Raw genomic sequence first — 16916 nt, 5'->3', positions numbered from 1 at the left:
GGTATCTAAAGTTGGTCTCCCTAGCATTTTCCCTAGTCAAAACCAAGAGTGAGGAGAGAGGAAGCAGTTTTTGATTTCAGAGTTTTTAAAGAATTTATTAGATAAAGTTTGTGGAGTTTAAATAGAGGCAACTTTTTTAAAGTATCTATTCTTTTTGTAGTATGTTTGAAGAGATTTTCTAGTGCGGGCGTGAGCATTGCGCGTACATATTGTTTGCACAGGCTGTGTATCAGTCCTGTTGATGTTGGTCGATCAAACAGTATAAAAAATCACATCCACAACTGTATCCTACAACCGTATTTAACAAGAAAATATGTGTCCCCATACTTAAGGGTATGATTAATCTCTGCTGGGATTTGGCTTATCCGAAACCACAATGTGCTTCTAAAGGATTTCGAACTCCTGTCATTGAGACACCAAATAACTCATCACCTGAAAATAAAAGTTTGCCAACTGCACCACACCTTGTAGTTTATACACTTTGCTTTTAAAAAACAAAGAAAAAGAAGAAAATTGATTAGTGGGTCAATTGTTGTGAGGAACCCGACCCGTATACCCAATGGACTCAAGCAGGTACATGGACAAAAGATGGACCCAGCTTCGACTCGTTCAACTTTTAGGTCAAGTAGAGATTAGAGAGAGTAGATGTATTTGTACAAGGTTAGGTTTTTTAAACCGAGTGTTTGACTCTAAAAACCAGTTAAGTGTGTGTGTAGGCCTCTAGCCTGTTGTAGGGTTAAAACTCAGATCTGAAAGCAGACACAGAAACAGCCTTTCTCAGCCAATCTCACCCTGCAAAAGTTACAGAGTTTCAATGCCTTTCTTCTAACCCCAAAATTTAATTCTTGCTACAAACCTCAAACCCAAAAAACCCAACAAAAATGAAAAACATGATACGCCCTTGTTTTCACAAGCTGATTCTTTCCTCTACTCTCCAAGCCAAACAGCTGGTACCCTCTTTCTCTCTCTTGAATATTTTTTTTTTAAAAAAAATTGTGGGTTTTTATGGGTTTTTTGTTTTTCTTTAATTGTTCTTGATTGTAGTTTGGTGCTTGTTTTGCTTTGGTTACTGAGAAAATTGGGTGTGTGAAACCCAGATGGCAAATTGGAAACTTTTCTTCTCTTTCTTGAAGACTTTGCACCCACTTAGGAGAGGAAAGTGAATCCTTCAAATTCCCACTCTTGGGGTTTTTTTTGTTTTTCTTTTTTGTGGGTGGGTCAAAACCTAAAGGGTGAAACTTTGGTTTGCTTGTATGCTGAGATTAGTAAAGCCAAAGATGATGAATAGCTAATCAAGGTTGTTTAGATATTTTCTTTCAATTGTAGTCACGGGATGTTCTAATAGAAATCCCAGAACTTCAGAACTTGTTTGTTTACATAAGGAATGGTTAATTGAATTTTTTTCGCAACGAAATTTGAATTATAAAGTTTGTTTGTTTGTTTTAAATTCTTTTTTTTTAATGAATTTCGTTTTTTTTAATGAATTTCGTTCTTGATATTTATAAGGATCAAAACTCAATTAGGCTGCTAAATTTATGTCTTACTGGACTGAAAAGATGAAAATACATCAAATGTTTATACCAGTTTTGCTCCGTTTGGTCAGAAAGAAAGTTATTCTGAGATTATGAACCTTCTGGGACCAAGTGCTTATTGACAAATGACTGTATAACTGGAAACGTAATTTATACTAAATTTTACTTATTGACAAAACTGGTGCTTGAGCCTTTTCAACTATTTTTGTTAATCTTCTGCCATTCATTGAAAAAGAGAGTTATAATGCTCTGCCAGCCTTCTAACATGTCTTATTGAAAAAAAGAGTTGCATTGGAGCCAATAAATAAGTTGTAATTGGATTTTACCTGTATAAATAACTCCCCGTATGGTAGCATTGATCTTACTCTATTTTGGGTCCCTCAAGTGTGATTGTTTAGGAGCATATCAAAAAGTGATCTGCGTTTGAATGGTTGCCTCTGCTATTTTTCTAGTCATGTTTGTCTCTGAAAAATAATTATGGTTGACTTCCTGCATTCCTTTGGAAGGCCTCTGAAACAATTTCATACAAGTAACACAGGTTATGTTCATGTAATTATCTAATTGGATCTAGAGTCACTTTCGTGGACCTGAAACTTAAAATTTGATGAATATGATATAGTGGGGAAAATAATTTTACTTTTGGTATTATATTGGTGCCACTGCCAGTAATTCTGATTTCTTTTCTGGAATGCTATCATTTTAGGTGATAAGTTTGCCCTGTTCAGGTTATGTTTATGCAAATTTACTGATATAGCATATTATACAATGGCAACCAAAAAAACAAAAAACAAAAACAAGAGTTCATTTACAACTTAACATGGTGGTCATTTTATTCTCGCTAAAAAGCCTTGCTTTATTTTTGTAATTATAGATGATCCCAGAAAATTTTGTCAAGAAATTCAGAGACGATCTATCCACCGTTGCTACGTTGAGTGTTCCAGATGGTAATGTTTGGCGTGTAGGAATAAAGAAGGCTGACAACAAGTTTTGGTTTCATGATGGCTGGCAGGAATTCATTGAACGTTATTCAATCCGTGTCGGATACTTTTTAACCTTCCGATATGAAGGACATTCGTCTTTCACTGTTCATATATTTAATTTGACCACTGCTGAGATTAACTATCAACCTAATGCTCTCAGTAGTACTGGAGTGTCTGTTTACAGACATCAAGTATTTGAAGAAATGGAAGACGATGACTCTGTCGAAATCTTGGGTTCCTCCCCTAAATCCATTGTTACTGATTCATTGAGAGACAAGCTCTTTGGCGACTGTGCAAATCAACTGATCCCAGGAAAAGATTATAATCCTCCAGCTCTGCAGAATTTGTTTAATGGCTCCAAACCTAAGAATTGCACGAATTGGCCTGATACAGGGAACCCGCATCCATCAAAGGGTTCTGGTCTACAAGCAGGTAACCAATCTAGTCGAGAGATAGGTGTTCAATTTAATGTAACAGAGCTTAAAAAGACTGTGGATGAAGTTAAATTGCGTAGTTCAGGTGAAGATATACGAAGCATGAAGAAGACTATGAGAAAAAAACGAAAACTTGATCCTAGTAAGTTCTCTAACTCATATTGATTGTCATAGTCTGTTAATGGGAAATTTGAATCTCACTATTAATTCTACCGAAGTGCAGCTGTGCAGGATTCTTCCTCTCAACATGAAAAAGAAGTTGAAATCCGCTTTAGATTTTATGAAAGTGCATCTGCAAGGAAGAGAACTGTGACAGCTGAAGAAAGAGAAAGGGCTATTAATGCAGCCAAAACGTTTGAGCCAGTTAATCCTTTTTGCAGGGTTGTCCTTCGACCATCCTATCTATATAGGGGTTGCATAATGGTGAGTCGTTCAAAATGATGCGCTATAGCTTGTTTGTCGATTTCAAATTGTTACATCTTGGCTTAAAATGTCTTTTTCCTCGTGCAGTATTTGCCATCCTGCTTTGCTGAAAAGAATTTAAATGGAGTTTCGGGATTCATCAAACTTCAATCCTCTGATGGTAGACAGTGGCCGGTTCGATGCCTTTACAGAGGAGGTAGAGCAAAATTAAGCCAGGGATGGTATGAGTTTACGCTGGAGAACAATTTGGGAGAGGGAGATGTTTGTGTCTTTGAGTTGCTCAAGATGAAGGAGGTGGTGCTGAAAGTTACTGTATTTTGTGTCGTCGAAGCTGCAGGATTTGTGAACCAACCTCCACAGCAAAATGCCAGCCAAGCTAAAATGATTAGAAATTAGCGGCTACCTGGCTGGTAATCAAAGAATCTCCTCTTTGGGTAGTGATCTGAGTTGTTCATGTGGACTTAGTGGAACTTTTCAGGATGACATAGTGGAAACTTTTTTCTTTGTTTAGGAGTTTCAATACAAATTTTTGTGTCTTGACTAGCACTGTAAATAGATTGTGCAATACTAGGATCCTAATCTTCTCAATTTTCTTTTTCATGTCGTTGTTAACTTTTGTTCAAAGCATTTGTTTGTGCTCGACCATCCTTCATTCTCATTTGCATGTGTACAGCTGAGGACACGTATTTTTTTTTATGTGACATTTCCTCTGATCTGCAGATGCTAGATGTTCATAAGCTCAGGTGGAGAGAGCACAGGGTTTAGAAATATGGTCAAAAAGAAAAGAATTCAGAATCTCCTTGAAAACCATCTTTTTAGGTTGTCTATAATTTTTTTTCATAAAGAAAAGAAAAAAAGGGGGGAAAAAGAGAGGCCTCACTCACTCAAAAGTCACAATTCTCATTCTAAATGTCCAAAGGGAAAAGCCTAATTATATTATACTTTCGGCTCGGTTCTTTCTTTTTGTGGCAACCTTTTCCAGAATTTTATGTAGATCAACGGAAGTGGTTGATGACTTCCATGGGTTGGTATTTGATGAGTTGGGCAGCTGCAACTGTATAATTCACAACATGACACTACAGCTCTGTTTGCAATAAAAATAACATATTTTTTGATCATTAGTTAAGCACATTAATGATCATAATCAACTGTTAATTAACACATCAACTCTCGTACGAACGAAACACAAATTCGTTCATATCAAACCAAGGGATCAATTAAGTAAGTACACCAAAAAGAGCTGGCCTCTTCCACAAGCTAATGCTATACATCCTCTATATTATGATCCAAGAAGAGAAGTCATAGTTCTGTTTAATTGCAGAAAATTAAGCTTGTGGAAAAGGGAAATGGTCGCATCTTAAGCTGAGTCAGCTCAAGATGCTACTTGTAATAAATAATTTTTTGTCTTTTACTTCATACGGGTTATTCTTCTTCTTTATAATATTTGTATAATTTTTTATTTTTCTCAAGTGGGAGAGTAGGGGTTGGCCAAGAGGTGGCTTGGTCCGCATTTCGTGAAGGACTCGCGAAAAAGCCAAAAGATGGGGGGATTGTTTGGATGGTGGGGACATTTCCATTCTTCTTTTGACCAGCTAAAAAATACATTAAAATTTCAACTAAGTTGTAATTTGCCATGACCCTTTTGGGGTTTTTTGCTTCATTCTTTGTCGCTTCTCAGCAATTTAACATATTATGTTTTTAAATTGTTAATTTCAAACGTCGTATTTATAAAAACTTAATTATTTTTATGTAATAAGAGAATATGGTGATTGATTGTACATTAGGTCAAATATGTAAATATTTTTATATCTTCATTTTAATAAGATGGACAAGACTACCTAATACTCGATTTGGAAGTTTTGAAAAGTTGAGATATATAAAAATACAAGATTTATACTATTTTATGTCCGAAAGCAAGCTTTGCTTTTTGAAAAGGTCGTATGCTGAGGCCAAGCCCAAAAAAAAGTTAGTAGGCTACGAGCCTGGGCTTAGGATACTTCACATGCAAGTCTTCTTTTAAAATCAAAATGAAATAATAAAACTATTTGTATCATATTTATTAATTTGCATCTCTTTCGGAAGTAGAATATAAAACATCTTGAGCTCAAGTTCATGGGAAGATTTCTGCCTTTTTATTTATTTATTTATTTTAGTTTGATGTTTTGCTTTAATGTGGTTTGGCTTGTGGGGGCTTCGGATGCGTAATGGGTTCTCCTTTTCTTTGCTTTAAACTTGAAATGATCTTCTTTTTATTTTTCTCTTTCTGTTCTTCTTTTACTTTGTGTTCTTTAAGGCCTGTGCCTTTGTTCTCTCTCTCTCTCTCTCTCTCTCTCTCTCTCTCTCTCTCTCTCTCTCTCTCTCTCTCTCTCTGTGTGGATGTGTTTGTGTGTAGTTTGTAAGTTGCATTTGTTTGAGTTTAAAGGTCATCATAAGTTTTTGAGCTTGACATTTTGTAAGCATCTAATCGATTTGTCGCTATAATTGGTCATATAATTCCAAAAAATCATTAACATTTATAATTTCCCACCAGCAGGAAAAAGAAAAAAGAAACTAAAGGGCCATGTTCTTCTTCTGGAATCTGGTGGGTTCATTAGTGTTTTTTTTCAGTGATTGGTTGCTGAGAAAATAGAGAGAAAGAAAAGGAAAAAGAGACAGAGAGTTTGGAATGGGTTCATTAACTATTTTGATGATTGGTTAGTGAGAAATGGAGAAAAAGGAAAACAGAGAGTTTGGAACGTTGAACTTAAAAAAAAATTCGCCGTTGCCGGGGATCGAACCCGGGTCACCCGCGTGACAGGCGGGAATACTTACCACTATACTACAACGACTCTGTTGTTAGTTGTTTATATGTTTTATAATAAATACATTTCATTTTATTATTTACTTTTTTTTCCCCTTCCGTTCCAATGAATAACCTTTCGCTTTAAGCCTACTATTCAATTCAATTCTGTGGTCTGCTTTTAAAGCTTTGTTTATTTAAATTTTTATATAAACTATAGTCTAATCTTATATAAAACATTCATTTACTCTGCTAGATGAGAAAGGGTTCTTTGTGTAAAAAATACATATTAGGTTGGCTAGAGCGGATATGTTCTTCACTCTGCAACCGAGTTCAAAAACCCCTCCTTAATTTATATTAAATTAAAGTATAATATCGATTGTATCAAAATAATACTTTTCTAATTGGTTTTGGCTCATTCATTTTCAAGTTGTTGTAATGTTGAAGGTGGATCTCATGGAGAAGGCCCAATGGTTAAATTTTGTAGGTGATAGTTTCGGCCCATATTATTCCAACATGGAAAAAAAGACCCGGCCTCAAAGAAAACAAGGATTGTAGTCAATCTTTATTCTTTATTGTCAAGCCATGGTTTTATGTTTTCCCTTGGCCACCATTTAAAGTTGCACAATCTTTCTCTAGAAAAAGCTCATCCAAATCTTCTTGTCCACCAACCATCCCCCTCCTCACCTTATCCATTCATCTTTTATCCCATGCCAATACAAAGTCACTCATTTGCTTTTCCCATCATCTTTGTGCTTGCAGAAGCCTGAAAAAATTCAAGCACCACCACAGAAAAGAAAAAAAAGGTGACAATATACTCCTTCCCTACACAAAGGGTTCCTTCTATTTCATTACCAGCAAAATCTGTTTTAGTTAATCTTGTCTAAATCTTTGTACCAATTTTTTTTCCTCTCCTCTGCAGAAGTTTTCCACAATGGCAACAGCCTCAGCTACTGTGTCTCCAGCAATGTTCACCACAACCACAGTGGCCAAGCCAAGGAGGGCAGCAAACAATGTGAATTACATAACAGGGCTCAATTCATTTTCTGGGCTGAAAGCTCACAGCAGTGTGGCCTCTCTTGGCCTTCCACAGGGCACTGAGCAGTCCTTTGCAAAGATCGTGAGCTCCTTGAGAGCCCCTTCACAGGGCAAAGGCAGAGTTGGAGGAGGGGCACTCTCCTCTACCTGCAATGCTGTTGGGGAGATTTTCAAGATTGCAGCAATCATGAATGGGCTTACACTTGTTGGAGTTGCAGTAGGGTTTGTTCTTCTTCGAATCGAAGCGTCCGTGGAGGAGGCAGCTGAGGCTGAGTAAGAATTATGTGATCGTTGGTTCTGTGTTTTGCTAAATATTTACATTGTATCTCTCTTTAAATACTTCATTTGATGTATGTAGCAATGATTTATATATTTTCATTTTCTGGTGCATTGAGTTGGATATCTAATCTAAGCCAAACTAGCAACAGGCATCCAATCTAAAGTTTCCATTGGATAAATAAACCAGTTCAAGAAATAGGATCTGGACCAAGTTTTTTCATTCTTGTATATACACTTGCATCTTACTGTGCACTACCATCAAAGTAGTTCATCTCCCAAATGATTGAAAACAAACTATAACAAAAAGAGTAAAATCTTTCTGAATCTCTAAAAGGACTGGGGCATCACCTTTTACTTGTAGACAGTTTTGGAAATTTTTTAAAATTTCTTTTACTGGTCAGGTCAGATGATAATCCATGCATTGAAATTTTAGTGGCATTAGTTGGCCAAGTTGGGACAAATTTAATTGTTTAAGCATTTGAGAGTGACACTGATCTAGTTGATGAATTAGATTCCAATTTGGCAATTCGTAATTTTTGTTTTCTCTACCTGAAATATCATAAACTATATTATTTTATTATATCTTTAAACACAAATGGAGCTCATGTGATAATTTTTTATTATCTCCAACTTGGTTGAAGTAGTCTCCTCTTTCAGTTTTTACCATTTCATGTGCACCTAATAGTTTGACATATCGGATAGAGACGCTTCAGAGACAAAATTAGGCCCTGGATTATTTAAAAATGTTAGGGCAACAATATAAATGATTTCTCATAGAAAATGGCTATGCGTGCCCAACCAGAGTTCATGAGTGTTCAATGTCACCTTTTCAGTTATCTCACCATAAGTAAGAAAATTTCATATTGTCAAGATATATAATTTGAAACTCTGGAAACAAATATCAAAGAGCTACTCCAGCCCAATTTTGATACATTATTGATCCCAGAAATCAAGTGTCATATATGTTGTCCTTGCAAAGGACATTGGACTTGCTCCTATTGACTACTACATATTCTATGGATGAGCTTCCTTGAAATCATTTATGACTATAGGGACATCTGCTCCTCTGCTATGGAGTTGCTCATACTCTATTGGCAGGTCCCTTGGAATGCATTTGACAGCAAATTTCAGGCATGCACAACCTGTGAATATCAAAATTCCAGAAAGTATCCAACTAAATTGCAAGTTGGCCAATGCTCTTGCCCTAAAATCAGCCTCACTTGACTGACAGGTTACGGCTCCAAGCATGGTATCATTGGTGCCCTCTACATAATGGACAACACAACCCTTTGGAACAAATCTAGGAACCCAGAGCAAAAACCCCATGTTCATAAACCAGCAACCTTGAAATACCACTGAAATTGAAAGAACAAGTGCTGCAGGAAGACTGGTTTGGCAACAAGTTGCTGCCAAAGCTGCCATGACAGAAACAAACACTATAAGCTGCAGCAGCCAATGGTAATGCCCTTCAAGACCAACATGGTCAGCAGAGTGGAAATGAAGTAGGAAAAGCTCTTGACAGAAAACAGATGCTACTAGCATTCCAACGACCCCAGATAGGGTCTGAAACGGATGAATCAACTCAGCACAAAGCGTAAATCCTGCAAATACGACTAGGTGGAGGAACATAGTTGCATGCTCCAAGTTGTGGAGCTTGAAAGAGAGTTGAAGAAAAGGGAAGTCTAAAACTTGCATGAAAATTGCCAATACAGAGAAAGATAAGATGAAAATGAGCTCCAAGTGTTTGAGTTTGGAAAGAGGGGAATTGAATGGGTGCCAAAACCTTACTCTAAAGTTACTAGGGCCCCTGAGAAAATAAGATCTGATAGTGTTGATGGTGTGCCATAAACCAAGGAGGGTGAGTGCAAACCCGGGAACTATGTGTCCAACAAACGTGCCCATCGAAAGCTTGTCTTCACAGATCAGGGTTTTCAGTGCATGATCTGTAGCAGACAAGCTTAACTCACAATCTCAATACAGACCTTAAATACATGAATCCATTGCAGTGGTAGAGAATACTAAAAGCAACAAAAGTCCATCATGGTAATTTTTCAGAGCATTTGGTGCATGATGCATGTGTTTCCACAAACAAAATTTCACAAAACGACAGCCAGCCTAGTGTGTCACTCCAAAAAGCCGAAGAAAATGGATATCCAAAATGGAAGTGTCACCCCATGAAGAAGATTAAGGGTTACTTCATGACCATGAAAGTTGCTTTAGATTAAGATTACAAGATGATTACTTTAATTTGTTGCCTATTAGTCCATGTACAGGTAGTGGAGAGTGAAGTGGTTTCAATTTAGTGTGTGTGGGAAACAAGGTGTTTCCACTTGTTCAATAATAATGGTAGAAGTTGAAAGATTCCTGGAATATTACCTTGCCACAGAATGAGTGTTGGGAGAAGTCTTCTCAGAACCTAGGAAAGAAAAACAGTTTGAAGCTTGGTACCATTGCAATTGAGTCCATTTTTCTTCTACCATCGTAATTGGTACGAAAATACAGTACCGACGTACTTTTTATTCTACTTGTAAAGATCATCAGTTAGACTATCTAGACACAATGAAATTCCAAAATACATTTACTGCACAAATATGATAAACTTTCCTGCTATAAACTAACTTTATGAGTTATGACTGTACGTCCAAGTTTAGTCTCCCCCCTCAAGATGAAAGAGGCTTGGAGTTTTTGGGAAGAGGGGGGCAGGGTTCGGTTGCTAAAAAAACTTATGTTGTACGTCCAAGTTTCAAGTAATCATATATATGGAAAAAGTCACTTTTGGTCCATTTATTTTGTCAATTTTTCTACTTTAGTCCATGTAGTTTTAATTTTATCAATTTAACCCATGTAGTTTGATTCTATTGCAATTCAAGGATACATCTGAATTTCCATCCAAAATACTCCCTACGTGAGGGACGTGTTTATTTCGTCAAGAAATTGGACAAAAATTTGGACATGTCTTTAAATTGCAATAGAATTAAAACCATAGAAACAAAAGTGGAAATTTCGTCGAGCTATAGGGACAAAAAGTGACTTTTTGCCAACATGTTATTTTACCAAACAATTTAACATGTTAAGCATCTACCTTTGACCGACAACAAAAATAGCATCTATTATATTCAATTGAGATTTTAGAAGACTATTTAGGGATTAAAAAAAAGTCTAGTGGATTTAAGTAGAATATAATGACTTATAGGATTTTATTTATGGATTTCTATAATCAAGATTTTTTACTTATGGATTTGAAAGGACCGCATGGATTTCTTCCGGGGTCGACAAAAAGTTTTTTAAGAAAACATAGACCCATAAATATGAATAGCTAATATTATTTCATTCTTTCATGGCTACTTGTAGATTCATTACAACAACCAGAAATAGAAGATAAAATAGCATCAAGTACATAGTTTGCTCCCAGATTAGGCTATGATATAAAGAGTTTCCTGAGTTTATCATCTAAAGAAATAACCAAACCATGGTTTCTACAAGCACCCAAGAAGCTCCCTAGTATAACAGAGTAAGGCTCCATTGGCATATTTTTGATAATCTCAAAAGCTTCTTCAATCAGACCAGCTCTTCCAAACAAATCTACTAAGCATCCATAATGTTCCAATGTTAGCTGAATACCATACGTTCTCACCATTTGATTGAAAAATTGTCGACCCTTATGTACATGGCCCAAATGGCTACATGCTGACAAGATGACAGAGAATGGCATGCTGTCTGGTACTAGCCCAATTTGTTCCATGCAGGTAAACAATGAGATAGCATCCTTTCCATGACCATGATCGGCAAAACCAGAGATCATAATTGTCCAAGACTGGAAATTCTTCTCACTCATTGAACTGAAAACTTGGAAGGCTTTCTTAACGTGCTGACACTTAGAATGCATCTCAAGGAGAGCTGTCCCCAAAGCAACATCTATCCCAATGCAATTAACAACAATGTAGTAATGAATGGACCCTCCTACTCTAAAATCAAGTAGACAGGTACAAGCAGAAAGCATGCTTACCAAAGTGATTGAATTTGGATTTTCATTCGCTAGTTTCATATCTTGAAAACCTTAAAAGCATCCAAGGGACAATTGTTGAAAACAAAAGAAGGAAACGAATATGAGTAATAATATATATGTGTTTGGGAGAAGTTGTTTTAGTAGAGCTTTAAAGAATGACTAACTAGTTAACATTTGGTTCTATGTACTGCCATAAAACATCTTTTAAGTAATAACTGGTGCATAAGAAGGCAAAAACTACATGATCCAAATTGCGCACTGATGCAACAAATTTGATATATAAAAAAAAAGGTAAACAATTTGAACAAATAAGGCGCACACCAAGCTACATATCTTACAAGCATAGAGCCCAAGAAACCACATCTCTAACAATCATTTCATCAAACACCTGCCTTGCAAGCCCGATTGTGCCCAAACAGTATAAATTAACTATTTATATACAGTACATCACATCGATTAAAGCCAACAATTTCAATGCTTTTGGGTAGGTGGTTTGGTCATCATGTGAGGAAAGAACATTATTACTTATACCCAGTGGTCTTCATTGGTGGTTTGGTCGCCATGGCTTATATCTAGTGGGATTTGAGATAAGGCTTGGTATTTATACTTCCCACAAAAAACTCCCACACAAATCCACATTTTGAAAAATCCTGCGAAATTAGCAAGTTTTTGAATATCATAAGACTTTTTGTTACTTGTTTAAAGTCTAATAGAATACGACAAGACTTATTTATATTATTTAAAAGTCTTAAGTGAATACCATATGACTTATTTATCTCAAAATAGTCTTTGAAAATCTCAATTAAATACACCCCCTTAAATTTGTAACAAAGTTGCAGAATTTGACACTCCATTAACCTAGTAATAGTGTACTAACACACACAAACAGAGCAACGTCTGGTTCCAAGAGTTTGCCGAATCCATCTTTCTTCATGCCCTCAAACTGAAAAATATCACTGAAAATTGGTTTGGTTTGGTTTTGTTGAGTACCAAAGTCCACCCAATTTGATGAATCACAAACCAGTTTAACCAAATTGGGGATTACCAAAAGAACCAGATGAATGACCAAAAACCCAATTTGTTAATAATTGATTACATGGCGTTAGTCAGTTAATCAGCTCCTTTCAATTCAAGCCACACCAGGGTCACAGAGCGCCCCCATCAGAAGGATAATGATACATAGAGATCGAAACACATTTCGGATAGTTTTAAATGACCAAGCTGATTTCTCCTTTTTATTTTACTGGTATCAGATTACATGTGTTTAGCCCTAAATATAAATGACAAACAATAAGTTATAAAATTGCTCAAAACAATAGCCTCAACATATCAAATTCTACTTTTCCATTGCAGGTTGAATACAAAAAGTTTCCTCACTCCTTACTTGCACACTTCATACCTAGTTATATATCTAACAAAACTTGGGAAGAATCCTTCCACCACTTTGCCATCTCCAGATCAGGCCATCTGCAAGAAAGAGTAGAAGCATTAGAGTGATTGCAAACTACACCAAAATGAAGCTATTTAAGAGCATGAAAACCTTTGAGAAGTGCACTCATAAATTTCTATTTTGAAAACAACTTCTTCCAATTTAAGTTTCATCCGTATGAGCTAGTTGCAGTGCTGCTGTGCTCAAACAGGTATACAAATTATAAAAGTTTTTTTAAAAGCAAAAATTACATTAGATTTTTATAATATATAAGAAACGTGACACTTTATTAAAAATAAACAGTACAACAAAAGTAAACAAGGAGTCAACTCTTTAAACAAAAAAAAAAAAAAAAAAAACTAAACATGCAAACTGCATCAACACCTCAATCCTTGGGGAAAACATCAAAACAAGAACAGAATTCCAAAGAGCTACAAAACAGATGCTTTCCAATCTGACAATATAACTGAAAAAGATAACTCCCTAAACTCTGAAGCTATAGATGGCCGCAAAGATGCCAGAAAAGGTACCCTATCCCAAGCAAAGCTTCATTCCTCTTTGCTAAATTGCCCACCCCTGAACCTCCTTTTCCTTTGGTTTGAGACAGAACATCCCATCTCACCAAACTGTTCTTAGTTTTTTTACTCTTCACTGATCTAAACAATACAACTACGCCAACCACCTTTTTATTTTTGGGGCATCGACTGGCGGAAATGGAATACCCATAGTATCCCCCAAGTCATCAAAGCAACACAATTTGGGAAAAATATTTGAAGAAAGTGAAACTGCCCAAGCTAAGGTTTTGTTAACAATGACTAAAGGCCAAAGAGGATAACAAACTGCAACAAAATCAATCAAGGTCTAGTGAACCCAACCAGGTGAGAAAATAGACATCCTTGACTTGAGTTGGAGGGGCATAACAATGTGCAGCCTACTTCCAGTGAGAACCAAAATCTTGCCATGCTATCAGCTACTGTTTTGCTCTCGCTCTCCCTACAGACACGAGAAAGACAAGAAGACCCTTTCCCATTAGAATCTTACAACCAAGTAATAAGGTTTCCAAAGGGTGACAATCTCTAGTATTTTGCTGCAGCAAACTGACGATAGCAGTGTATCAGTCTCAACACTGAATTTGGAGCATTCCTCCTCCAAAGCAAATTTCAACACCAAGTAAAGAGTCCAGATTTCTTCTAATTTCCAAATTAGCAGAAAATCCAAACTTCCTAGTACGATGGAAGTTCGTCAGGACACCTCCATCCTCAGTCCACCCTGACAACTATTGCACTACCACATTAAGTTGCCACTTCAGGCACCATCCTCCCTAAAAGAATTATACTGTCTAAAAGTGTACACTTCAGGCAAATAACCTCTGACAGTTTTAAAAAAATAAATAAAAATCCAAACTGCATTTCAATTCAAGTGTTAAAAAGCTATACGTAAGTTAATTTTGTTAGAAGCACTACTTCCAAATCACACTTGTCATAGAAGATAAGAAACAAGTAAGGAGCTTCTCATAATGTGTTTTTTTTTCAAAAGATATAAAGCCCATTTAAAACAATCAGAAAACTCATGGAACACCAAATCCTTGAATTTTATCCATCCGCCCCAGCTTCAACATCAGATGGGTTTTCCCAGAAAATGAGAAACAAGCTAGAAACTGAACTGACTAAATGACAGTAAGAATTAAGCACCATAGAAAACTAAAAACTTTATTTTTATCTTCTATCTTCTAGAAACAAAACAAGGTACCCAACAAATTTTGCAGATTGAGCAACAGTTGGCATGGGAGACAAAAACCTAGCAATAGCAAATATCCAAGGCCAATTTGATGAACGTGTCAAACAACAATAATTCATAGATAAATAAATAAAATTATCTGGAAAGGAACATTCAATCGCTAAACATATATGAAAATATTAAATTACGGACCTTTCATATCAATTTTAACCTGAAATTTTAAGCGACAGTAATGGGTTGCTGCTTGGAGGGCTCGATGGGTTTGTTACTTTTCTTATCTAAGAAATCTTCGACGTTGTAAACGACGGTGATGTAGAGGGAGCAACTAGGGCACCGAGCGATCTCTTCGCCCAACTTCAGGTCCTCCTTGGTGATCTGAAACAAGTCCCCGCATGGACAGGGGTATGTGTACGCCTGGAGCTCATTGTTCCACTCCATATCTTCGATCTCCACATCGTCGTACGACATCGTTTTGGCTCCTGAGTTTGGATTAGGGTTCGTTAATTCTTGAAACCTTGCAAAAGCCCTAACTTGAATTGAAAGATCCAAAACCCTAATTGGAAAATTCCTTCAAGTTACCTGGAAAAATTCAGCCGTCGATATGACTTAAACTGAAGATCAAGTGTTTGGCAATCTATGTGGCTATATATATATACAGAAATTTTCCCTTACGGACATTCGGACGTTATTATCGCATGGACGCTACGTACTATCTTTACCTACCGACTTTCCTATTTGTTTTGCGGACATTCGGACAAGAGAATAACTATATATATATTTTTATTTATTTATTTGTTTATATGAACAATTTATAAAATCCCTTGAACAAAAAAAGAAAGGAAAATATTTTCCTTAAAAAGGCTCCAAATTCCGAAAAGACTAGAACAAAGAATGTATATTCTCATAGCATTACAATAGTTTAGAATATTAATTTATAAATGGGGTCAAAAAGCCAAAATAAATGATTTTAGCCTCTTAATAACCGAATACTTTTGTCTGTAAATACTGCATATTTGATTCCATCCATAAATCTATTTTTTTCCTTATGAGTTCTAGTCTCAATAAGAATACAATTCATTGTGGGCCACCACTAATATTCTAATTCGTTAATTTTCAACAAATATGATAACAGTTCATTTATTCATCTATAATTCTATTATAGACCTTATTTATATTGTAATTAGATAATTGTCACATTATAAGTTTGGTGAAACATTATGTTAAAATAAGAGTTCTTTACGAGAAAATTGGAATAATAATTATAATTTACTCACATATATGGTAAATAATCTATGTGGGTTTGATGGGTTCAATTGTGTTATTGAGTAAAATGATAATATATATTTTTTAATACAAGCTATTATAAAGGGAGTGATTTCTCACACACACTATAAAAATGTCATGGAATTTGAATCTAAGACCACTATTATGCAAGTTAGCTTGGCTATCAATCAACAATATATGTTTGATTAATTAAAATTAAGCCCAAAAGTCGTTTTTGGTCCCAATAGTTTGTTATTTTTATCACTTTAGTCCCTATCGTTTCTATTTGATCAATTTGATTCTTGTAGTTTTCAATTTAAGCAATTCAATGACAAATTCTAATTTTTGTCAAAATAGAGTAACTACCCTTAGTTGTTGAGGGACATTTTGGTCCAAAAAAAGGTAACCAAAAAAGTAATCAAAACCCCAAAAAAATTAACTAAGCATAAAATAACAAAATTTTCTTTTAAAAAGTGTTGAGGCCCAAAAAATCTAAGGCTGTTTCCAAATATATTTCTAACCTAGTATGACACCTAACTTGGGAAGAAACCCAACTTGGATACCCAAGAGTTCGTCATATACGCTTGCACACGTGCCATTCCAAGCAAATAAGCAGTACGTCACGCTACAAGCTTAAGTGGGCTCAAACCGCACGAATACCTATGACTTACTGAGCGGGTTGTGGTATGGATGGTTACGAGTTTTCATGAGGCCCATTGATGAGCTGAGAAATGGAAGTTTTGGGCTGCTTGGGAGCCCTGAAACTCAAGCCAATTTCTTGAGCCCAAATATGTGGGTAAGCTAAAGGAGAGAAAATAACCCAATATTTTAGAAAAAAAATAGCCCATTCCCTTAATAGGTTAACCCATCACCTTAGAATGGCATAAATGACCTATAAAATATCTGAAAGTCTTCAGCACATGGTTGGAGACAAAACAACGACAAAAGCCAAAGGTTACCTATGTATGCAGGCTATTGGGAATCTCCAGCACATGGCCAAAGACAAATCCCAACAC

General features: G+C 36.0%; 4 protein-coding genes and 1 non-coding gene across 8 annotated transcripts; 2 read left to right on the top strand and 3 right to left on the bottom strand.

The window, feature by feature from the left end:
• Window positions 606-4014, top strand: LOC18767414 (B3 domain-containing transcription factor VRN1). 3 transcript variants are annotated; one of them, XM_007199793.2, is made up of 5 exons: window positions 606-950; window positions 2404-2944; window positions 3032-3088; window positions 3170-3369; window positions 3457-4014. In XM_007199793.2, exons 1-5 carry the CDS (start codon window positions 882-884, stop codon window positions 3763-3765), a joined length of 1176 nt encoding a protein of 391 aa, XP_007199855.1. In that variant the 5' UTR covers window positions 606-881; the 3' UTR covers window positions 3766-4014. The 3 variants fall into 3 exon arrangements, with proteins under 3 accessions (XP_007199855.1, XP_007199856.1, XP_020426373.1); XM_007199794.2 differs by having other exon boundaries at window positions 2404-3088; XM_020570784.1 differs by having other exon boundaries at window positions 646-950; window positions 2542-3088.
• Window positions 6126-6197, bottom strand: TRNAD-GUC. The gene has a single exon. It is a non-coding gene; the product is annotated as a tRNA-Asp (tRNA).
• LOC18768677 lies at window positions 6790-7588 on the top strand. Its single transcript, XM_020570786.1, has 2 exons — window positions 6790-6953; window positions 7069-7588. Exon 2 carries the CDS (start codon window positions 7083-7085, stop codon window positions 7461-7463), a length of 381 nt encoding a protein of 126 aa, XP_020426375.1. The 5' UTR covers window positions 6790-6953; window positions 7069-7082; the 3' UTR covers window positions 7464-7588.
• Window positions 8299-9448, bottom strand: LOC18768912 (transmembrane protein 45B). The gene has a single exon (XM_020570785.1). The coding sequence runs from the start codon at window positions 9365-9367 to the stop codon at window positions 8480-8482; it is 888 nt and encodes a 295-aa protein (XP_020426374.1). The 5' UTR covers window positions 9368-9448; the 3' UTR covers window positions 8299-8479.
• LOC18768820 (diphthamide biosynthesis protein 3) lies at window positions 12675-15319 on the bottom strand. Of its 2 annotated transcripts, XM_020570787.1 has the most exons (3): window positions 15217-15319; window positions 14830-15116; window positions 12675-12938 (listed from the first exon to the last, which is right to left on the bottom strand). In XM_020570787.1, exon 2 carries the CDS (start codon window positions 15103-15105, stop codon window positions 14857-14859), a length of 249 nt encoding a protein of 82 aa, XP_020426376.1. In that variant the 5' UTR covers window positions 15106-15116; window positions 15217-15319; the 3' UTR covers window positions 12675-12938; window positions 14830-14856. The 2 variants fall into 2 exon arrangements, with proteins under 2 accessions (XP_020426376.1, XP_007201469.1); XM_007201407.2 differs by having other exon boundaries at window positions 14849-15276.

Source organism: Prunus persica, chromosome G8, assembly GCF_000346465.2.
Source record: "Prunus persica cultivar Lovell chromosome G8, Prunus_persica_NCBIv2, whole genome shotgun sequence".
Taxonomy (NCBI): domain Eukaryota; kingdom Viridiplantae; phylum Streptophyta; class Magnoliopsida; order Rosales; family Rosaceae; genus Prunus; species Prunus persica.
This window is presented reverse-complemented; position numbering and strand designations above follow the sequence as displayed.